Below are 20,192 nucleotides of genomic sequence, written 5' to 3'. Positions count from 1 at the left end.
GAGACCTTAGATAAGGGACCCAGGCCATTCATTCCGGCCGATTTTCGCAGGGAAATATTTCACGCAATACACGATCTTGTGCACCCATGCATCAGGACGACGAACCGGTTAGTCACTGGGAAATACTTCTGACCGTCCATAAACAAGGACATAAACTCCAGACAGCGCATCGCATGCCAGAACTGCAGGGTCAACAAGTACATACGAAAGGAAGTGGGCGTATTCCCTAGGTAGACCAAGCGCTTTCATACCATTCATCTCGAACTCATGGCCCTTTGCGAGACTCGCACGGTTACAAGTGTTGCCTCATAATTATCGATAGGTTTACGCGGTGGCCTCAAGAAATACCTCTGACTGGCATTACTGCGTAATCATGTGCCGAAGCCTTCTGTCCAGAGTGGATCCCGCGCTTTGGAATATCAGCCGTAATCATCACGGACCAAGGAATGCGGAGTTAGACAAGCTCCGTGGCTTCAAACGGCAAAGGACTACTGCATACCACCCACAGTCCAATGGTATGCTGGAGCGTTGGCACCGGACACTGAACACCACTATAATGGTTCGCGACGATTCTTGCCGGTCCTTGCTTTTCGTCCGCCTCGGCCTCTGCATAGCCCACCGAGAGGCGTTCACGGCCAGCCCCGCGAAGCGTCAGATTCGCTCGGCGAGCCCATTCACGGGATCACGTGGCTGGGTTTCAGCTGGGGCGGAAGTGCGCATCCTGAACGCCATTGGGAATTCGCCTCTGCCGCCGCATCAAATATCAAGAGAGACATTCAAATAGCGACTACTCTTGTCGAACGGCCCGTCGGCAGCTTTAACGAATACAATAAAACTGAATTCTTACCGCTTACAATTAAAACACGTCTAATTTTTGTTTCCCATAACTATCGTGAATTTTCAGATAACGTGGAATAAATTAGTTAAATTGATAAAAACAGATTAAGAAGATAAAACATATGAAAAGCAGGTATTAATACTTAACAGTGGAACTATGCAATATAAAAAAATCTATCTAGTGTGGAGGAATTAATTGTTCTAAATATAGTGTAAAAAAAATGCAAGTCAATTGGTTCTAAATTGTTCGTTTTGGTAGACTTCAAATTTGTTGCTTTCAGAAAAATGCATTTTAAGTTCTAAATAATGAAGGTGAGGTTTAACGTGAGAACCAGCTGTGTTGGCATAATTTCACGATCCTCTTCGGACACAGATTGATTTGGTGACCACAATCAGAGAACAGCAGTAGTGGTTTATCTGAGCGCAGGTTCAGCATTCATACCAGTGGATGCAAGACCTATCTAACACCTCTGGGGCAATTGAGGCGTACGACATCAGAGTTATACAACTTGCGTTGTATTCACGCCTGGGCCCACAAGCAGATCTTAATTCCTGGTTCCCATGGTACCAGAAAACCTCCGGTGAAGATTTGTGGCCACAACCACTGCAGATAGGTCCCATTGCAGATTCGGGTTTGTTCGCCCTCCTCGAGTACGTGAGGGCGTTACCACCCGACGAAGCTCTACTATAAGTACTGAAAAAATATGGATAAGTCCATCTTACATTTAATCTGCAACGCCTGCACCATAAAACTGGCCTTCCAGATAATCATTCTTCTCGTGCCTAAACTTTTCAGTCTGTTCTAAATTTTTTTTTGTAGTATTTAATAAGGATTTCTTCATTTATATATTTCAAGTCGATCTCGCAACACATATTATAGTGTTTTTGCCGGTATTCATACCCAGAGTGCTCAATATTGAGATGGGAATCCAGAGTTGAAACTGTCAATGATGATGCCTAATATTGCTTTATCACTTTAAATAGGTTGCGGAGCCAATATCTAGCCGGTGGAATTGAAAGATATATCATCATTTAAAGTCTATCCTCCTATACTCCTTACCATCACTTCATTTTCACTCATTGCACAATTCAGTTGAGAAAAACGATAGTAACAACTAAGGCTAAAAATCAATTTAATGCCAGCAAAACAACAGAATAAATGCTGCAATTCACGATACTAATTGCGTTAAAGAAATCATCACTTTTGACCCCCCGCACTCCTTGCTTTTCCAATAAATGTTAAAACTAAGACCGGCGGTGTCCGGAAAGTACTAATCGAGATCTTTCATTTGATACCCAACATGACTATGTTCGGTGAAAAAAAATTGACAATCCCCTTTTGCCTTTTGCTTTTGAGAAACGTCCCCCTCAAACTCCATGTGGGAAGATGTTACTTACTGCATGTGTGACTGTTCACCGTTTCCACCTTCTCACCGAATTCCATATCAATAGGTGTAGTCGGTTCTGATAAATGTGTGTGTGACAGACAGACAGACATTGTACCGATTTTAATAAGGTTTGGTTTCACAAACAAAACCTTAAAAATTGATCTTCCGTAAGTTTTAGAGTGGTTTCGCCCCTTAAATGGAATCACTGCATAATAGAGTGAAGTGTGTTGGGACGATGAAATTTCTATAATTATATCTCTTCATATGAGAGCTTTTTTTTGCAACTTTTTAGTAGCGATCATTATGAATTGTTTTTTCCAAAAAGCTCACCTTTGCAAGTAATTGTGTGTCATGACAAGAAGACGCTCAGGGCTAGCTAGACAAACAAGCGCTATTGGTTGTTATCTCCAAGATATTAGACTTTTATTAGCCAATAACTGATTCGGAAAAGTAATAATTATTAGTAATCAGTACTATTAACGTCACTTAAGATTAATCATCGGAGCTGAACAAGTTTTCTTAGAATTCCCAAATAAATGTAACTTTTCTGTAGCAACTGTATCTTTAGTGTACTTGGAATTTACCTTTATTTGTAAACAGACCAAAACAACATCTGGGGCTAGTCAGATCTTTATATAATTTAATTTGTGTGTTTCACTAGTTAAAGTTTGTGATAGTTTGGTGACTAAGTAATAGACATTCCTTAAAGCACTCTAATCAGTAACCTTCCCACATGTGCTTCGACGGTTGCTGCGATGAAAATGACCAAACGGATGATCATAATTCATTCTCACCACCAAATTCATCGGTATTTTCATTGTTTATATTTTAAAATTATTTTATTTTTATAAAATAATAAATTATAGATTTGCATTATTTTAGATGGGTCCAACCATTGTAAATCAACCAACTACGACTGTGACAAACATGATACACTCAAGCGACGATATCACGATTGATATTTGTGGTTGTCTGTGCTCACCTGATGATGATTTTGATACTTGAACGCCCGTCACCAATTCATATTAATTTTTAAACCCTCGAAACACAGTAACATATTCGTATTTAAAAAACTATATTTTTTTACAATAATGTTAATAAAAGTTCAAATTTCTAATCATGTATGTACTTTCAGTTATTTGTTATTGAAAATGCCCCTTACTATCAAATTATATTTCACATTAACCAGTAGTCGCTCTTTCCAGCATTAAGCCCAGGGATGTAGGTGTCCAATTGGTGAAGCTACCGTCACTCACCATGAGTACTGATCGATCAATGTAGCAGAACAACTTTCCAATGCGGTATACCTGAAAAAGAAAACATTATTGTTATTAAGGGTCTTCCAAAAGTCGCGCCCAGATATCAGCATTGGATAGTGTACTAAGAACTACTTTTTGTTTATGCCATTTTTGGCCAATATCAAGTAGATAGATTTCCAGCACATTAAGCTTATTCAAACTTTTATGAAAATGGTCAATCTTACTGCGTACAGGGAGAAAAAGTCCTTGAATAATTTCAGAAAAATTACTACAATCATAAACATGTACTCTTTCGTGTGATTTAGGTACTGCTGGAATAAGTGGCTGATTTTTCTTTCATTATTCAAAAGGAGGAGCTGTCACACCCCATGGTTAAGGCTATAGATTAATGATTGGTTTTCAAGGTCCCAATAAAGACAGACGATTTTGGTTTTCAACAGGATGGAGCCACAAGTGACACAACACGTGAAAACTTTGCGTTATTTTTGCCTAAATTTGGGTCCACCAACAACAGTTGCGAAATTGAAAAAAAAAAAAACATTTCGAGCGCTAACTTTCGGGTGAGTTAATTGTTTGCGTTCGTATGGAAGTGCTGAACCATATTATACAGGGTGCGGCAGCATAACTTCCTTTTTTAAAATGCGCGCCACTCAGTTAGTTGATGTCATAGCGGAGCGCTAGTGGTCTCGTTCAAGAGGAGATACTGTAAAGTTTTGTCCCGACACGGTTCAGTCACCATCACGCGTTGGAATAGTGAGGAGCGTGCCTTTGCCGTTAAGGTTTACTTTTCAAGCGGATGTTCGGTTATTGCAACACAGCGTGCATTTCGGAATCGCTTCAATTTAGCCCCGTTGGCTCCCGTCCCAGACCGCAAATCAATTGTTACATGGGTCACTACATTCAGACAAACTGCAAGTGCGACAAAAGAAAGAACTGGAGTCCCTCCGCCCGTTAGATCACCTGAGAACATTGAAGCAGTGAGAGCGTCAATGTTGCGATCGCCACGGCGTTCTGCGCGCAAACACGCATCTGCCCTTGGACTATCCGATCGTTCTGTGAGAAGATTTCTTCGTGATGACCTTCATTTTCATTCCTATAAGATGGCGATAGTGCAGGAACTTTCAGAACGTGACTTCAATTCTCGGATGAACGCGTGTGAGCTTCTTCTTGATGTCGTTCCCGACGGTGCTATTGTTTTTTTAGCGATGAAGCCCATTTTCATTTGTGTGGGTCGGTTAACAAACAAAACATGCGCTACTTTGCATTCACCCAAAGTCACAGTGTGGAATTATTGGTCCCTGGTTTTTTGAGGAAAATGAGGTTACAGTGACAGTGAATTCGGACCGGTATGTAAACATGCTACAGAATTTTTTTTTCCCACGGCTAGAAAATTTGGATTTGGGGGACACTTGGTTCCAACAAGACGGTGCAACAGCACACACTTCAAGAGCATCGATGGCTGTTTTGAGGGAACACTTTCCAGAGCGCCTTATCTCAATTAGAGGCGATTTGGAATGGCCGGCACGCTCTCTCGATCTGTCCCCTTGTGATTTTTTTCTATGGGGTTTTTTGAAATCCCGTGTTTATGTGAGCCGTCCAAGAACCCTACAAGATTTGAAGACCAACATCCAAGAAGAAATTGCCAACATAACACCTGCTATGCTAACAAGAGTCATGACAAAAGCCAGTAATCGGTTTACGCAATGTATGGAGAATGGGGGACGTCACCTAACAGATTTGATCTTCAAAACAATGTAAATAAAAACTTTAGACATGTACCTACATTATAAAAAATAAATAAATATTTTCCGATGCATACAATAGTTTTTATTGAGTTTTGAAAAAAGGAAGTTATGCTGCCGCACCCTATATTTTACATATACTATAACTGTAATCATGATAGCTGGCCTTAACCGCAGTTATAAGCACTTAGGCCCAAAGCAGATTTTTTATGTTATCCTCTAACTTTAGTGAATCCGATCACGTTCTCTAAAGACATAGAACAAGCAGATTTTTCAGTAAAGAAATCGTTGCCGAGGAATGTTGAAGTATATTTGTCTAAGTTTGAGAAAACACGAAAACTACGTGTTTCTAACACTGTCAACAGATAAAAGAGTCCTTTTCAAGTTTTGTGTAAAAAAAACCTTATTAAAATCGATTTACTGTCCGCTTGTCCTTTTTTTCATACGTTGGAAGGTGGAAAGGTTCAAAACCTCTGCTGGCTCCTGCTATACGGTTATGTGAGACTTTCACTCACTAAAACCATCTCCGCCTCCTTGGCTTTCCCCGCGGGATTGCCATTTCGGTATTACATCGTGGGGTAGGATCAGTGATGAACTGCAGTTCCAGTCGTTATTTGTAACTTTCCAACGAAGCTCCTCCCTCCACAGTAGATTGTGGATCGCCTTCATGAATTTTTCCACAGCCTTCCAAGATGTTTCAGAGGCTAGCATGTGGTCCACGATATTCTCGGGTGTCAACCGTGCCCCGGCGTCAATTTCCGCCTCCGCTCTGTGTGCGGGCAGTTAAAAACAACATGCTCCGCATCCGCCGCAATCATCACGCATGTTGGACAATACGGGGAGTCGTCACGCCCGAAGCGATAAAGGTATACACGGTATCCTCCGTGTCCACTTAGGAATTGAGTTAGGTGGTAACTAACCTCACCGTGCCTTTGTTTGATCCATTTAGAGACATCTGGAATAATCTTGTGTGTCCAGCGTCCTTTAGGTGAATCATCTCATCTTTTTTGCCATTCGAAAATAGATTCACTTTGTGCTAATTGCCGACGATAGGTATAGGACTCGCCGATTGCATATGATGAATCATAGAGGCGTCGACCCTCGTTCACCAAGATGTCGATGGGAATCATGCCTGCCATCACACAAGCTGCACCGTCTGAAGTTGGACGGTAATCGCACGATGTTCGTAATGCACTCAATCGGTATGGGGCTGCGATTTTTCTTCTATTTGCTTCCAACTTCAATGACGGTGTCCAGACTGGAGCTGCATAAAGTAAGATGGAGCTGACAACTCTCGAGATCAGAAGCCGACGGCTTTGCCTAGGACCACTTATATTTGGTAACATTCTTGCCAACAATGTAACCACTCCGGAAGCTTTGATTGCTAAATTTTCAAAATGGGACTTGAATTTCAGTGTTTGGTCAACCATGACTCCTAGGTATTTAAGCGTTGGCTGTCCGTCTGTCGGTCTGTCCGTCACACGCATTTTTCTTGGAGACTGTAGCAGCGATTGGCATCAAATTTGGTTAAAAAGTGCGAACTGTGAACGCCCATCGATACAGTGAGTTACATCCTTTTACATCGAATTTAGGGGGGGGGGGCATATATGCAAAAGGGGGGTGTAAATTTTTTTTACCAAATATAGTCGTGTGAGGTATCAAATGAAAGGTCTCGGTTAGTACTTTCCAAAGCTGGTCTTAGTTTTAATATTTGTTGGCGGGGAGTTCGGGGGGTAGAAAATGATCATTTATCTAACGGGGCCATTCTTAAAAAATGCACAACCAAAAAATCGAAAAAAAGTCAAGAGGCTGCCACTATATAGTGGATTGTCTTCTGCAAAAAAATTAGGACCGATTGCCTCATTTCTTGAAAGGGCACTCCATACTGTAACTCAGTCGGAGTGCAGATGCTTCTGGTGGATTGTTACACTCCAACAGCGCGTGCTTTGTGTATTGGCAGGTGGAAATGTGCCTCGTCCGAATAGAAAATGACGGCGTCCCGAGGAAGCGCAGCAAGCATGTTTTCACAAGTAAGTTGTCTGGCTTTGTAATCACGTACAATTCATAGAAGAATACCATTTTGTAAGGAAGCATATGAAGATGTTCTTTAACTATTCGATGAATGGAATGCCTCGAAATTCCAAGAATGTTTGTTTGTCTCAATATTAAACCTCGGGGAGACCTTCAATGGTGGCGCGAGCCTCCTCAATGTTTCTTATGGTAGCGATGGTGTTCTGGTGCACGCTTCTGAATGGCGACCCATGCATTCACCCACGAAAAAAAATCGCTTTCGATCGGATACACGACCGCGGGGGCCAATATTGAACCTCAAAAGAAAGGTACGTTGCGAGCGGGTTTTCAAAATATGCTTTAACATAGAACTTGCGCTGTTGCACAGACCACATCATGTTGGCGACTGAGTGGGTTCACAACAAACCTCCTAAGCTTCTCTGTCGAATGATACCACTCCCAGCACACATCTGCTAAAATCCTTCTATCTGTGACGTGACATCCTGTAGTTTCACGTCAACCACACCTACGCACCAAAGCTGTCAATTTGTCGGAATATCTTTCAGTTTCCGAATAGTCTTCATCGAAGCCTATACTCCTCATCTACTACTCTGCGTCAGGTATTTAGAGCGGCTCGTCAGTCACTGTATAGCCAGTTGTCGCCCCTTTTTTTGTAACCTATCTAATGACACCGCTTCTCGCTTTTTAAACAACATTTTCGAGGGTACCTTTCCCACAGTCGACGCAGTTCTTCTTTTAAGATTGTGTCAGGCAAGAGTACCACGATGACATGACGTAAGCAATTGTTAACGATGCTTTGGAGTAATATTGGTGGTCATTTTCCATGTATTGCTTCCGCATATCAGGACAGACAGAGCAGTCTTTTAGAGAAAATAATAAGGAGGACCTGATCGCAATAGCAGTGCGACTTCGTTGCCGCCATCAACAGAAACAATGCTACCAAAATAGACAACTTTACCGACACTGAGAAACTTGGTTTTTGATAGTGTTCATTTTCAGTCCAACTTCGCTTGCCTCTTTTTCCCAATCCAGACAAGTTGGGCCAAGGTACAAGTTTCGGTGTGAGGACAACCAGATGCCATTAGCATAGTGGAGATGATTAAGGAAAGATGTCATGAATGTCACTGAAGTTTTTCACGTCCTCTGTATAAGGCACCATGAAGGACGTCGTAATACGAAGGAATAGTATCGGCGGGATAATGCTACATTGCCGTTTTGGATTTCTAATTCATCTGAAATTTTACCTCGATTCAGGGTGTGATATTTTGAATATTGCTCTGATAATCGCTACTGGTGCTCAGAGGTGGCGGTGAGGAAGACGGAGCGGCAACCCTGTCGGCCAAACCAAAACCAAGTGACCGAGGAGAACCTCCATAGTGGTGGCACTGGGAGACGCTGTACTCACTTTGGTTTGCCGGCCGTGATGCAGTAGGCGAATGCTCCAAAGGCCTAATCAGGGCGATCAGTCTGCACGGGGACTCATCTGAAGTGGCAAATTGGTCAGGAAACCTTACCAGGCGTATACTGGTACCATGGGAACCGGGATAGCCCCTGGACTCTCATACTTCCCGTTGTATTTGAGCACAGCTCGTTTGTTTGCGGTTGGCCCCCCTAATGGGAGTTTCATGGTGGTCGTGGTTGTGCTCAAGCGAGAAAAGACCTTCGGGCCTCGGCGTGGTGTTGCGTTTCAACACGGGTGCCGTACTCCTTAGTTCGGTAGAGATTTAGGTAATTCTTGCGTCCACCAGTATGAATGCTAAGCGATGCACTTGGTATAGACTGGTACCGTTGCTGCTTGTCTCAGCGGGGCTCTGAAGAGGACCGTAGGATTAAGTCTCCACGACAGGTACCTACGGTAAACACTCAAGGGCTTAACTGATAATAGCTACTAGTTTCTCTGGAATGCCAACCCTGAGCATAGCTTTGTACACTCGATGTTGGCGGTGACGAACGCTTTCTCGAAGTCGATAAAGAGCAGGAATTGATGTGATTAGTACAGATAATTTCGCACATACGGGTGTGTCACGATGTCTTGCCATTTCATTCACGAGAGGTGGCACTTTACCGCATGTTATATGGCTGAGAACAATCAGGCTGCTCGACATCGCAGATAAGGTGCCTACCGTTACATATTGAGAGACTTCTCACCATCTGCAAGTTCTTTCGTAATGATGTATACGATGCTAAAAGCATACTTTTCTTGTGGAAGCTTCTATCTTTCTGATCAGCGTAATAATAAATTCCGTTTTGCCATGGCCAACGATGTGCTGCTCTTTCCGAGACTTGTTGCAGTACCGAAGCTCAAAAGCATCACGCTCCTCTTCGTTCGCAGTGCCAACGAGAACCTGAACCGCAGTCACCCAGATCCCGTGACAACCCTTCGAAATTTGGTCGCTAATCTGAATTGCGCCAAAAAAAAAAAAAAAAAATACCGATGAACGACAGTTGGATTCCGAAAGCTGACTCCATTGAGCTTCAGAGGGCGTAGGCTCTCCGACCCTGGAAGGAGATATGAACTGCATATAGAAGCGAAGACAAACAGACATCGCGTGATGATCAAGCTCTCTAGTTTGGGACATCTCAAAGACGCCTAAATCTACTGCTCAACGTAATTTCGTCAAACTGATTCAAGTTGCCGGCCAGTCGAACCTCAACTGACTTTATGATAGGCTGTGTGCTCGAAGGGAAATCCGACTATTTATTTACTAAAGGTTTGAAGCAGCTGCTAGTTGGGCCTGAATTTCACTCGGCGGATGTTTCAAACCCGTAAGTATAAAGGATTGCCTATGCATGACTATGCCTATGACTCCACATGCGGGCTAATGAAGAAAATAGAGCTATGGAGTGTATACTCATCCATTAGGATATGTGGGAAAACTATCCGGATTTCAAATATATTATGGGATTGGGGATGGGAATTTAAAAGAAAACAAAATCAAAAGTAGAACAACTTCTTACTATCCAAAAACCTACCTGTTTTCCAAATTCCCGTCTCCCAGGCATTGGTGCAAAAATAATTCCACGTTCAGCACATCGTTGCGAAACCAGCTCCTTGAATTCCAATTGAACTGGTGGATCGATTTGTAGATCCATCAGAGCGGGCGGTTTAGATTCCGGTACAGACTGTTGCATAATATTCGGTATTGTAGGCGGTGGAGGTGTTGAAGATTCACTTGGAGCACCAGTTGCGCGGTGCATTAATTCCAGTGCTCGCCTAAAGTGCTCCTTTATTGCCGTTTGTTGCAAAATATCATCGGTTAGCAGATTTTTCCAGCCAGTATACCATCGTGAAATCTGATCTAAATTTGGGGCTTGATTTAGCCAGATGACAAGCGTTTGCATCCACTTAGGGAAGAAGAACTTGTCGAGAAGTTGTGCCATGAGTAGGGTAGGTATTAGCTCGTGCCACTCCCAAACTTGGTTCCATAGTTCCAAATCTTGTTGAAGTGGATTTATGATTAATTCACTCAAAGTGATTTGGAGCTTTGGAATAATGTGTTTCAGAAGGAAACTTGTCATCTCCCCTTCGCCGAAGGCACCTTTCCATGGGGTAAGCATTGCTCTTGCTGATCTATCGTGTGGTACCCAAGCTTGCAGCGCGTTACCAAGTTTCTCTCTGATTGTCGGATATATCATTTCCTCCATTTTGTGGCCCAAAATTGAACTCCATGGCTGCACCCAGACATGAATGGGGATCGTATCCGTCAAAGGATCCCAATTTTGCACAGCATGTTGTAACCGAGGCAATATCAACTGCTCCAAAACATTATCTAATATCCATGTAGGGAAAATAGGAGCCCAACAGTCTAACAATGCTGCCATTTGTTGATATTGCTTCGGATTCCATTCTGCTGCAGCTGTCCGGAAACTTGGTATTACGCCAGCCCACACTATAGAAGAATACGGATCAAAAACATTTCGTCGCTCCGGTAGATGCATATCGAGTATTCCCTTCCACTCTTTGATTGTTTCAACATGTCGAGTTGGCTCTGCAAGTGGTTTCCAATCCGCCAGTTCGTTGTTGACTAGAGGGACAATTACGCCGGCCGCAAGATCTCCCAAACCGAACTCTTTATATTCGGTAGCAAAGTCTGTTTGTAATTCCATGAACGTTCGTCGGGCCTTCGAAAGAGTTAGAGGTACTTTCGGATTTGTTAGATCTTCAACAAGCTCCAACGCTTTCTCCAAGGTGTAGATGTGGTTATCTTCCAACTTGATAATTTCTTGTAGATTTTCTTTTTCATGCTCAAGCTGCTTTTGACGATCGTTTGACTCGTGTTCCGCTTTGTCAATTGAAATAATTTCCTGTTCGCACATCTCAACGATCAAGTTCAAATTGTGCATTAGCTCGGGTAGTGCAAAGTTGGTGCATCTTTTCATAGCACGTTGTTCGAAGACGTCTTCGTCCTGAATTTTCGTTTGTCCGATGGCATGGTAACCGCTGAGGACACGTTTTTCCGGACCGGTCATGTCAATTACAGGAACGTTTCCAAGTTTGTTGCTGGTGATCAAGGTGAATTCATTAGAACTTGATAGCGGGTGTTAAAGGAGTAAGTAAAACTTACCTAAATCGATCACCCAAGATTGAGCTACTTTTCTTGCCTTTCTCGATAACTTCCTGAACAGTTCGGTAGTAGTAGCGATTTTTTTTTTCCTTTTTCAACTTTGGTATCTTTCCGCCACAATGACGATTTTTCCTTGAAATCCTTTGCCTCACGCTCGTCTTCATCCATGGCTTTTTTTGCCTATTAAAATTAAATACATTCTTTGATTATATCTGTGTGAACAATTCAAATTATTCAAACCTTTTGTCCTGGAACACTCGCCGGCGTCTCGGGCCCATATGCACCAATAGCTCCACGGCCTTTCCGCATATGAGCTTCCACTGGTCGCGAAATACCTTGCAAATCTTTTCCTAAACCTTTTCCTGGTTCGTAACCCATCTGCAGTAGAAGCTTTGCGCCGATACCTTTTGTATGTTGTTCCCATGATGCAAGTTTTGCAGGCCCCGAAAACGAATGGGGAGTTGGTCGCTTCGATTGAGGTCCGCTTCCAAAGCCCGACATGCTTGGACGAACCTCGGGCTCACTATCTGATTCTGAAGAGGTGTGCGCGTCTTTTCGGCTAGTGGAAGGGCCGTCATCTTCTGTGAAGGGTAGTATCATTTCTTAGTTTATTTGTCGAGCGAGATAGAGCTTTTATAAAATCAAATTCAATATTTTAATCTTTAAAATATAAATAAAATCCACTTAGATATCACATAAATGCGGTTGTTGAAGGTTTGCAGGCAAATCCTTGTGGAAAATGCGTGCAGTAAATATAGAAGACCAAATTTAGGATGGTAACAGCTCTGAATCTCCAATAACCCCAGGCTGAGCACTTTCAAGGCTAATACTAAAGACAAAAATTAAGATTTAGATAGCAATCGACGCTTTGGGTGCGTTAAGCAGGAATAAATCAGGGCCTAGATCCGCCTCTCGAAAAGGGTGATCGGGTAGTAGGTCTTCAGGACCTTCGGCAAGTACAGGGTATGCTGGCACCACCGTAGGTTCGCCGAAAAGGCCACAAAATCCCCCAGTCACTGCACATTCCCTCCAAAAAATTAGATGTGCCGGGAGCTCTGGCGACGACTACCCGAAATGCAGTACCACCTCCTCTCACAATTTACGACCCCTTAAACCAGCGCCACTACCTGGGCGATACAAGCGCTGAAGTCTCAATTTGTCCGCATCCCGGGATAATAATTTAAAAACGTAATCGTTAAAACTCGCGGCAGTATAACAGGCAGAAAGAAATTAATTTACGACTTTGATGAGCATTTTCTTGGCGTTTCATTATTGCGGAGAATTCTATGGATTGCTAGTGGATCTACACAACAGGCCCCTTATTCACCCCACACCATCCTCAGGTCATCAGAAAGAATATCATCCTACACGCCATACATACTCTTTCAATTGTTTTTGAAGACGTTGTCGACCCACGTATTCACGCACTTCTTCAAAATCCTCACAGCAGTAAAGTAACCCTGAGCCCATTAGGCATGATGCTCTGCACCATATCAATACTACTAGCTCCGCTATTTTTTCTAAGCCGCGTCCATTACCATCGCAGAAGGTGTTTGGGGAACTCCTTAAGTAGGGTATTCACAGACCTTCAGACAGCTGTTGGTCTGCGCTATTTCACATGGTCCCCATACCCAATGGCGATTGAAGATCTTGTGACTGTTACAGATGTCTAAATGCCCAAACAATTCCAGACCAATACGGCATTCTACATATTCTCAATTTTATGCACTCTATCGCGGACTGTCGTAGTTTCTCGACCTTGGACATTTCATTTAATCTCTGCAGCCCCCACCCATTCCGAGAACGGCAATATGCATACTTTTCGAACTTTTCAAGTTTACAAGGATGACTTTTGGATTGCGCAATGCGCCGCGAACCTTTCCAGAATTCATCTATTCTGTGTTGCGAAACCTCCACTTTTATTTCAAATTTTTTGGATGATGTTCTGGTCACGTCTTCTTGGTGCGTTATAGTACCGACCCGGCAGGAATTAGGAAAGGGAAATAAAGGTCGAGCTCTGCGAAAGATTAAGAAGAAAGGGGCCGGGCAGGACGAGGGAAGTTTTTCCAAAGAAGAGCGATCGGATGAAATTGTGTTGAACTTTTTCTAGGGCAAGCCAATTGCAAATGCGCGGAAAGGTGATGAGATCACGAAGCAATAGTTAAAGATGCTCGAAACGAGAAATGTGAAATGTGTTAAGGAGGATTCAACAGAGTCAAAGTCAGAAGAGGTACGCAATATGAATCGAGACATTTTAGGAGCTCGATTGCTGACCTCCAGAGAACTTAGACCTCCGGCATGATAAAGGGTGGCCGCCAAGGGAGCTTTAACTACAAGGTATTCAAAGTGAGTAGTCAACGAGTTGTTGACATATCTCTTAAATATTTCGGAAGAGGGAAGGGATATAGGACGGTAATTCTCGGCAGGTGTATGATCACTACTTTTACGTATAGTGATAACGGGAGCATCTTTTCACAGACTAGGAAAATGATAATATCCGAGGCTTTTGTTAAATATTATGTAAAGAGGGAGGGAATCGATTTTGAACAAGAAGAGGTCAGAAAGCCTAATGTTGGCTCCAAGATCGCCAGTGAGGTCTTTAGCCAAGAAAGAGATAAGGAGGGGCATTCCAGAAGATGCCGAGCAGGCTGTACTCAGCTAAGGGAGAGAAGAAAAAGTGGAGAGGAGGCCAATCAGTGAAAAAACCTTGAAGCAAGGACATGGAAGGAGGCTAATCAGGGTTATTTGTTTTCGGATGTAAGTTTCCACGTGTTGCGAACTGGCTTTTTGGAAGTTAGCAGACATGCGGATAACATAGGGATTGAAACGAGCGATTTTCGCATCGAATTTAAAAGCAACAAAATGATGAGCACCAGGGGCGGCGTAAGGGAGAGCGCCTAGAAATTGAGAAACGCAGCACATAGGTAGGTTGGAAAGGACAAAATCTGGCAAGATTGAACTGGAGATCGACATAGCTATTTATGAAGAAGTGTAAAGAAAGAGAAGAGTGGAAAGAGTTATTGTGTTGGGAGATCGGAAACGTTAGGACAGGTGAGCAGAGTGAGATTAAAGCGACCATAAACAATGAAAAGAAGAGAAGGGAAAGGTACAGTAAGGATACCCGAAATTCTGCGGAAGAAATTCCTGTGCAGATTTGAAGGACTCAGACAGGGGAAATATACACAGGAAATGACAAATGGACTTGTTTTGATGGGAGAAATGTGTAGGGTAATACAGTTGTAACTGAAAGGAGAGTAGGAAACGATGTGTTCAGCAGGAAGGGGAGACGTTACAGCGATCAAGACCCCGCTGCTTATGACCCAACCCAAAACCCTTCTATCTCTATCACAACGAAAGACAAAGGACCTTTCAAGGAACTCGGAATTCAAAATCTTATCATCCAGCTAGGGTCTTAGGGCCATGGAGTCTCGTTACCTTGAGGGAAGCTATCGCACAGTTGGAGATGCCATTTCTCGTTAGGTACACACACAAAGAAGGTGCCACAGATCAGTATGTTTTGCTTCTGATGTGATCGAAAATGTTGTCGGAGAAGATAGAATAGGCTTGCGTGAATACGGTGGTTGGTGGGACGTTGGAGAAGAATTGCGTTGAAGCCGGTTTTTGACAGCAGCAGGGTGACCAGTGATGTTGCGTTGTACTATTATCCCATTAATGAAACATAGATGCTGGATGGAATTTGGCTTGACAGGTCAAATGAATTCACATCAACATTTGACGTCTAGTGTCTAGAGTGGTATAGTGCCAGCATTGACTAGCTAGGACTGCAGATAAGGAACGGGGCAGGAGCACCCGATGAAACACTCAGTGGCTGCAAAACGGAAGAGATCTTATGGACTGCCTGTTGGATCATCGTTAAGTTCACAGTGTCTGGCATGATCCCGGTTGACATTCTGGCCAAAGAAATGAGTGTCTTGTACAATGCAAGACGTATGGAGGGGCATGCACAGCGTAGAAATGCGGGGAGGTCAGAGTCGCTTGATCTCTGGCAACGCAGTTGGGACGAGTCTACGAAAGGTCGGTGGACGCACAGGCTCATTCCCAACATTAGGGTGTGGCTTGAGCGAAAACATGGGGAGACCAACTACCACATTACCCAATTCCTCACGGGACACGGTGGTTGCTACAGGCAGTATCTGCACCGCTTTGGGTTGGATGATTCTCCGAACTGTCCCAGATGCGATGGCATACCGGAGGACCCAGAGCATGTGATGTTTCACTGCCCACGATTTGCGATGGAGAGAAGGAGCTTAAACCAGGTGCTGCGCAGGAGCGGGACCCCGGAGAGCTTGGTTACTGAGATGCTGGAGTCCGAGGAGAAGTGGCTTGCGGTTGGCTCCGCAATCATCCAAATGCAGGAGAAGTTGCTGAAGGAACGAAGAAGGAGGAAAGCCGCAAATAGGAGAAGGATGAGTGCCTAAGAGCAAACCTACCCCGCGAAGTAATGCCTCAATGGTGGTCCCGCGGGGCTGGGGCTGGAGAGACCGGCGGTGGTTTTTAGTGGGTGTGAATCCCACATGCGCCCGCTGTAGTTCCGCCGTTCGGGCGGCGGAGCTGCGGCGGACGTGTCTTTCTAAGATTTTCCACCTCCGTGTACGCACAAAAAAAAAGTTCACAGTGTCTTGGCGCAAGAGCTGTATTGTATCGGAGCTACAGGTATATGGCATGATAGTGCCGTGCCATGGAATTTTATTTTTACCGTTTAGAGAGGTAGTAGCTTTTAGAGTCTTCCGAGTTAAATCTGATTTATCCTTCCGCTTTCGCGACAAAACTTCTTGGCCTTCATGCAAGTTTTACTTAGTAATTTGATCCTAATAGATGTGCTTCACCTCGACATCAGGGTCCAGTAGTTTGATACTTCTCATTTTTAAAGACTCCTTACCCGGAAGGATATTTTCTGCATTATCTTGAGTTCCCCCGGTGACATAACAGGGATAAAAGCCACTTCTTATTTTGATAATTCTTCCTCAGTAGAGTGCATTGGCATCCCGCAACGGTAAGTCGCCGGACTACTTACCTAACACCCTCTAATTAGGGGATTAGCCTGGAACCGATTGAAAAATGACTTCGGGGTAGCTCCTTCGCTTTATCGCCTTAAACTCAAAACATAGTAGAACGGTAAGAATATTGTCGAAAACAAATTGTGCAGGTAAGACTGAGCACCTTCATGTCCGCTTAGAAATTGGTTAGTGAAATAATGAATCCCACCATGCCTTTTCGCTTACCCATCGCATCAATATGCAAGTCTTATGGTCTACCTGGCTGCATCTGCGGCATGTCACCTTTCTGTCAGATTCCCGGCGAGTTGTAGACGTGTGCCCATAGTCTGAGCATCTATAACACTTGGTGAGAGCCACCTACATACAACCCCACCAATTCTGATTTTCTCGCTGCTAGCAAGTTTTCTCGCGAATCATTCGGAATTTCCACCAATTCGAGAATTTCTAAAGTTGGTACTAATCTGTGCATTTGTTACCTCTGAACATTCGCGCCGGATGGCCCTTTTCTGTAAGGCAATCAAGATCTCAAAGAGCACGTAGGTTCTAAACTAGAAACCATAGCCTTCTTTCCCTTGTCCACTTCGTAGAATGTACTCTCGTTTATTGTCTTCGTTTTCCTTATGGAAGACACCTTTGTTTCACCTTCTTCGGGCGGCTTGATCTTATAACGTATCTCTCTGAAGACTTCCGCAAATATCTTACCTTCCGTGGGCTTAATAGGTTTAGAAAGACGATTTTCTAACAGTGCAGCACTTTGTTCCTGCTTGTCCTTTTTCGCCTCTTTTTGTTTCCTTCAGACGCTTATCCCTGTTTCCGTTTCTTCCCCAGTTTGTTCTACATAGGATTACCTGCTGTCCATTAGGCGCTTACGGTGTTCTTAGCGAGTAGCGCAGTTATTTCTGCCTTCCACGTTCTTCCGTTGGTGTCTATGTCTGTCCGTTAAAGAAAATACTGCCAAGGGGTTCGTTCAGTTTCATGAGCATGTGATCGTGGATTATTAGCAATGTACCTCGCAATTAAATGCTTCCGATATTCCCTAGAAGGCAAGCCGTTCACATTGTTCACGGACCATAAGCCACTCACTTTTGCTTTGAAACAAAAGCTCAACAAAGCGTCCCCTCGCCAACTTCAGTTGTCTGGAATGGATAACATGGTTGCTGACGCTTTGTCACGTGCTGTAGAGGTCAAGATCCCCGTCACCGTCGATTTTCCGTCAATCGCCGAGGTGCAGCTCTTCAAAGCTTGAGGACCAACTCCAAATACATATTTATGGAGTTTCCTATCTTCGACTCAACATTCAGTATATACTGCGAGATCTCAGACAACGGACCATGGCTATATATTCCGGCCGTTTTCCGAAAGGAAGTATTTCACGCCGTCCACAATCTGGCAGACCCAACAGACAACGAATTGGGTAGTCACCGCGAAGTATTTCTGGCCGTCCATGAAGAAGGACATTAATTTTTGGGCCAGACAGTGCGTCGCATGCCAGATGTGCAAAACAATAATGCATGTGAGGAAAGAGATAGAAGTGTTCCCACGGTCTACTAAGCGTTCCCACACAATCCACCTCAACATTATTGGCCCTTTGCGAGGCTCGCAAGGTTTCAGGTATTGCCTCACAATCTGAGGCGACACCTCTGCAAGATATTACTGCACAATCCGGTGCAGATTCGAGAATGGATTCCACGCTTTGGTGTGCCGGCAATTATTATCACCGAACAGGGAGTGCATTTTGAATACTACCTTTTCTCAGAGTTGAGCAAACTCCTTGGCTTTAAACGCCACCGAACAACCGCTTAGTACCCGGAGGCCAATGGGATGCTGGAAAGGTGAAACAGGATGGTGGAGGCCGATATAATGGTCCATGGTGACTCTTCTTGGTCGCAGGTCCTGCCACTCGTTCTACTGGGCCTCCGGGCAGCCAATCGAGAAGAATTGGCTGCAAGCCCCGTGGACCTGGTATACGGGGAGAACCTAAGACACTCCAGCGACCCTAGTCACGACATCAGGTCGGGACTCAATTGTAAAGGTCTGTTGCGTCTTCTCAAGGACGAAAGCTGAAACCGCCACCACCCGCCAAACACGCGAAAACCATGGCTGACGTGTTCAGGGATCTGGAATCCTGTACACACGTTCTAATTAGGACGAACGCTCCTCGGAAGCCTCTGTGGCCATCTTGTTAGGGCCCTTTTGAAGTCATCGAGCGAGGCCGACTTCACTATAGCCTCAACGTCGGGGGCATGGTCAAACGGGCCTTCTTGGTTCGACTAAAGCCATTCGACCAGCGAGAAAACGCAAATAGGGTGGGATACGGGCTACGCATCCGTTTTGACTTGCGTTGAAGGAGTCGTGCGTCTGGTTCCTCGCTGAAACCCCCTTTGGGTTCGGTTGGGGGTAGAGTGTTGTTGCGTAGCGAGTAACTGGCGTGTCGGACGGAGGTATAATGCCAGCTAGGGGATCAGAACTACTTGCTCGGGCATCTTAGGGACACTGTTTCTCGTATCCTGAGCGGCTCCTTGACTAGTTTATTTTGATGATAAATAGTTCTGAACATACCTTCATCTGTAATCTGAGCTCCATCGTCTTCCTCCTTCTTTTCTTGGTCCTTTTTCTTCCCGGCCTGCTGGATACCACCGGCCACAAAGCTTACTGGCGCGGAATAGTCCTTGGTTTTACCACGTCCTCGTCGTCGAGCCGACAACTCCTCTTCCTCCTCGGCTTCACTGTCATCGGCCCAAATGCCTGAAATAGGAATCCAAAGGCGTTGAAAACCATCATTCCCTAAGGAAGAGCTCAACCCTTATACTCACCGTAAATCTGCTGGTGCCTTGTCTGCCGCCTCCGGCCACGATTTGGATTAAATTCATTTTCGATGTCGTAATCAGTGATTTCAAAACGCTCGTATTCGTTGTCGGACATGGCTCAAAACACAATTTCGCTGGAGAAAGACACTTTTCATTTAACTTTTGCTGATAAACGTTTGTAAACAAATCGTTCACTGAAGAGACGGGACAGCATGAGCGCTGGATGTCAAATTACGACAGCTGTCAATGGGCTCGCTCTTTGGTGAGAAGAGAGTGGCTGCTCGAAATGTTTCATGCAATAAATCTTCTCTATCAGGTTAGTGTCACCATGAATACTCGTTTGAGATTTAATTGAAAAGATCGAAGATTCGATTGGTTAACTGCATCAGTTGACTTCATACTGTTTCCTTACGGTTTTGGGATACTGAGATATTATAGGGAAATAACAAAACCAGTAAAACGTATTCACAACGACTATTCGACTAATCGGTACTTCCCCGAATTCCCCCAATCGCATGTCACATTTCCTGCTCTCCCAGTTACAT

General features: G+C 44.1%; 1 protein-coding gene across 1 annotated transcript; it reads right to left on the bottom strand.

Moving 5' to 3' along the window:
* Positions 1-3,283: 3,283 nt before the first annotated feature.
* On the bottom strand, positions 3,284-19,982 carry LOC119652427 (septin-interacting protein 1). The gene is given in 7 exon segments (XM_038056551.1): positions 3,284-3,532; positions 10,231-11,758; positions 11,823-11,924; positions 11,926-12,002; positions 12,063-12,403; positions 19,400-19,585; positions 19,654-19,982. Coding segments are annotated over 7 exon segments (2,469 nt in total). The 5' UTR covers positions 19,763-19,982; the 3' UTR covers positions 3,284-3,406.
* Positions 19,983-20,192: the final 210 nt, after the last annotated feature.

The sequence above is a fragment of the Hermetia illucens genome, chromosome 3 (assembly GCF_905115235.1).
Source record: "Hermetia illucens chromosome 3, iHerIll2.2.curated.20191125, whole genome shotgun sequence".
In the NCBI taxonomy this organism is placed as follows: domain Eukaryota; kingdom Metazoa; phylum Arthropoda; class Insecta; order Diptera; family Stratiomyidae; genus Hermetia; species Hermetia illucens.
Note: the sequence above shows the minus strand (reverse complement) of the source record. Positions and strands in the feature narration are given on the sequence as shown.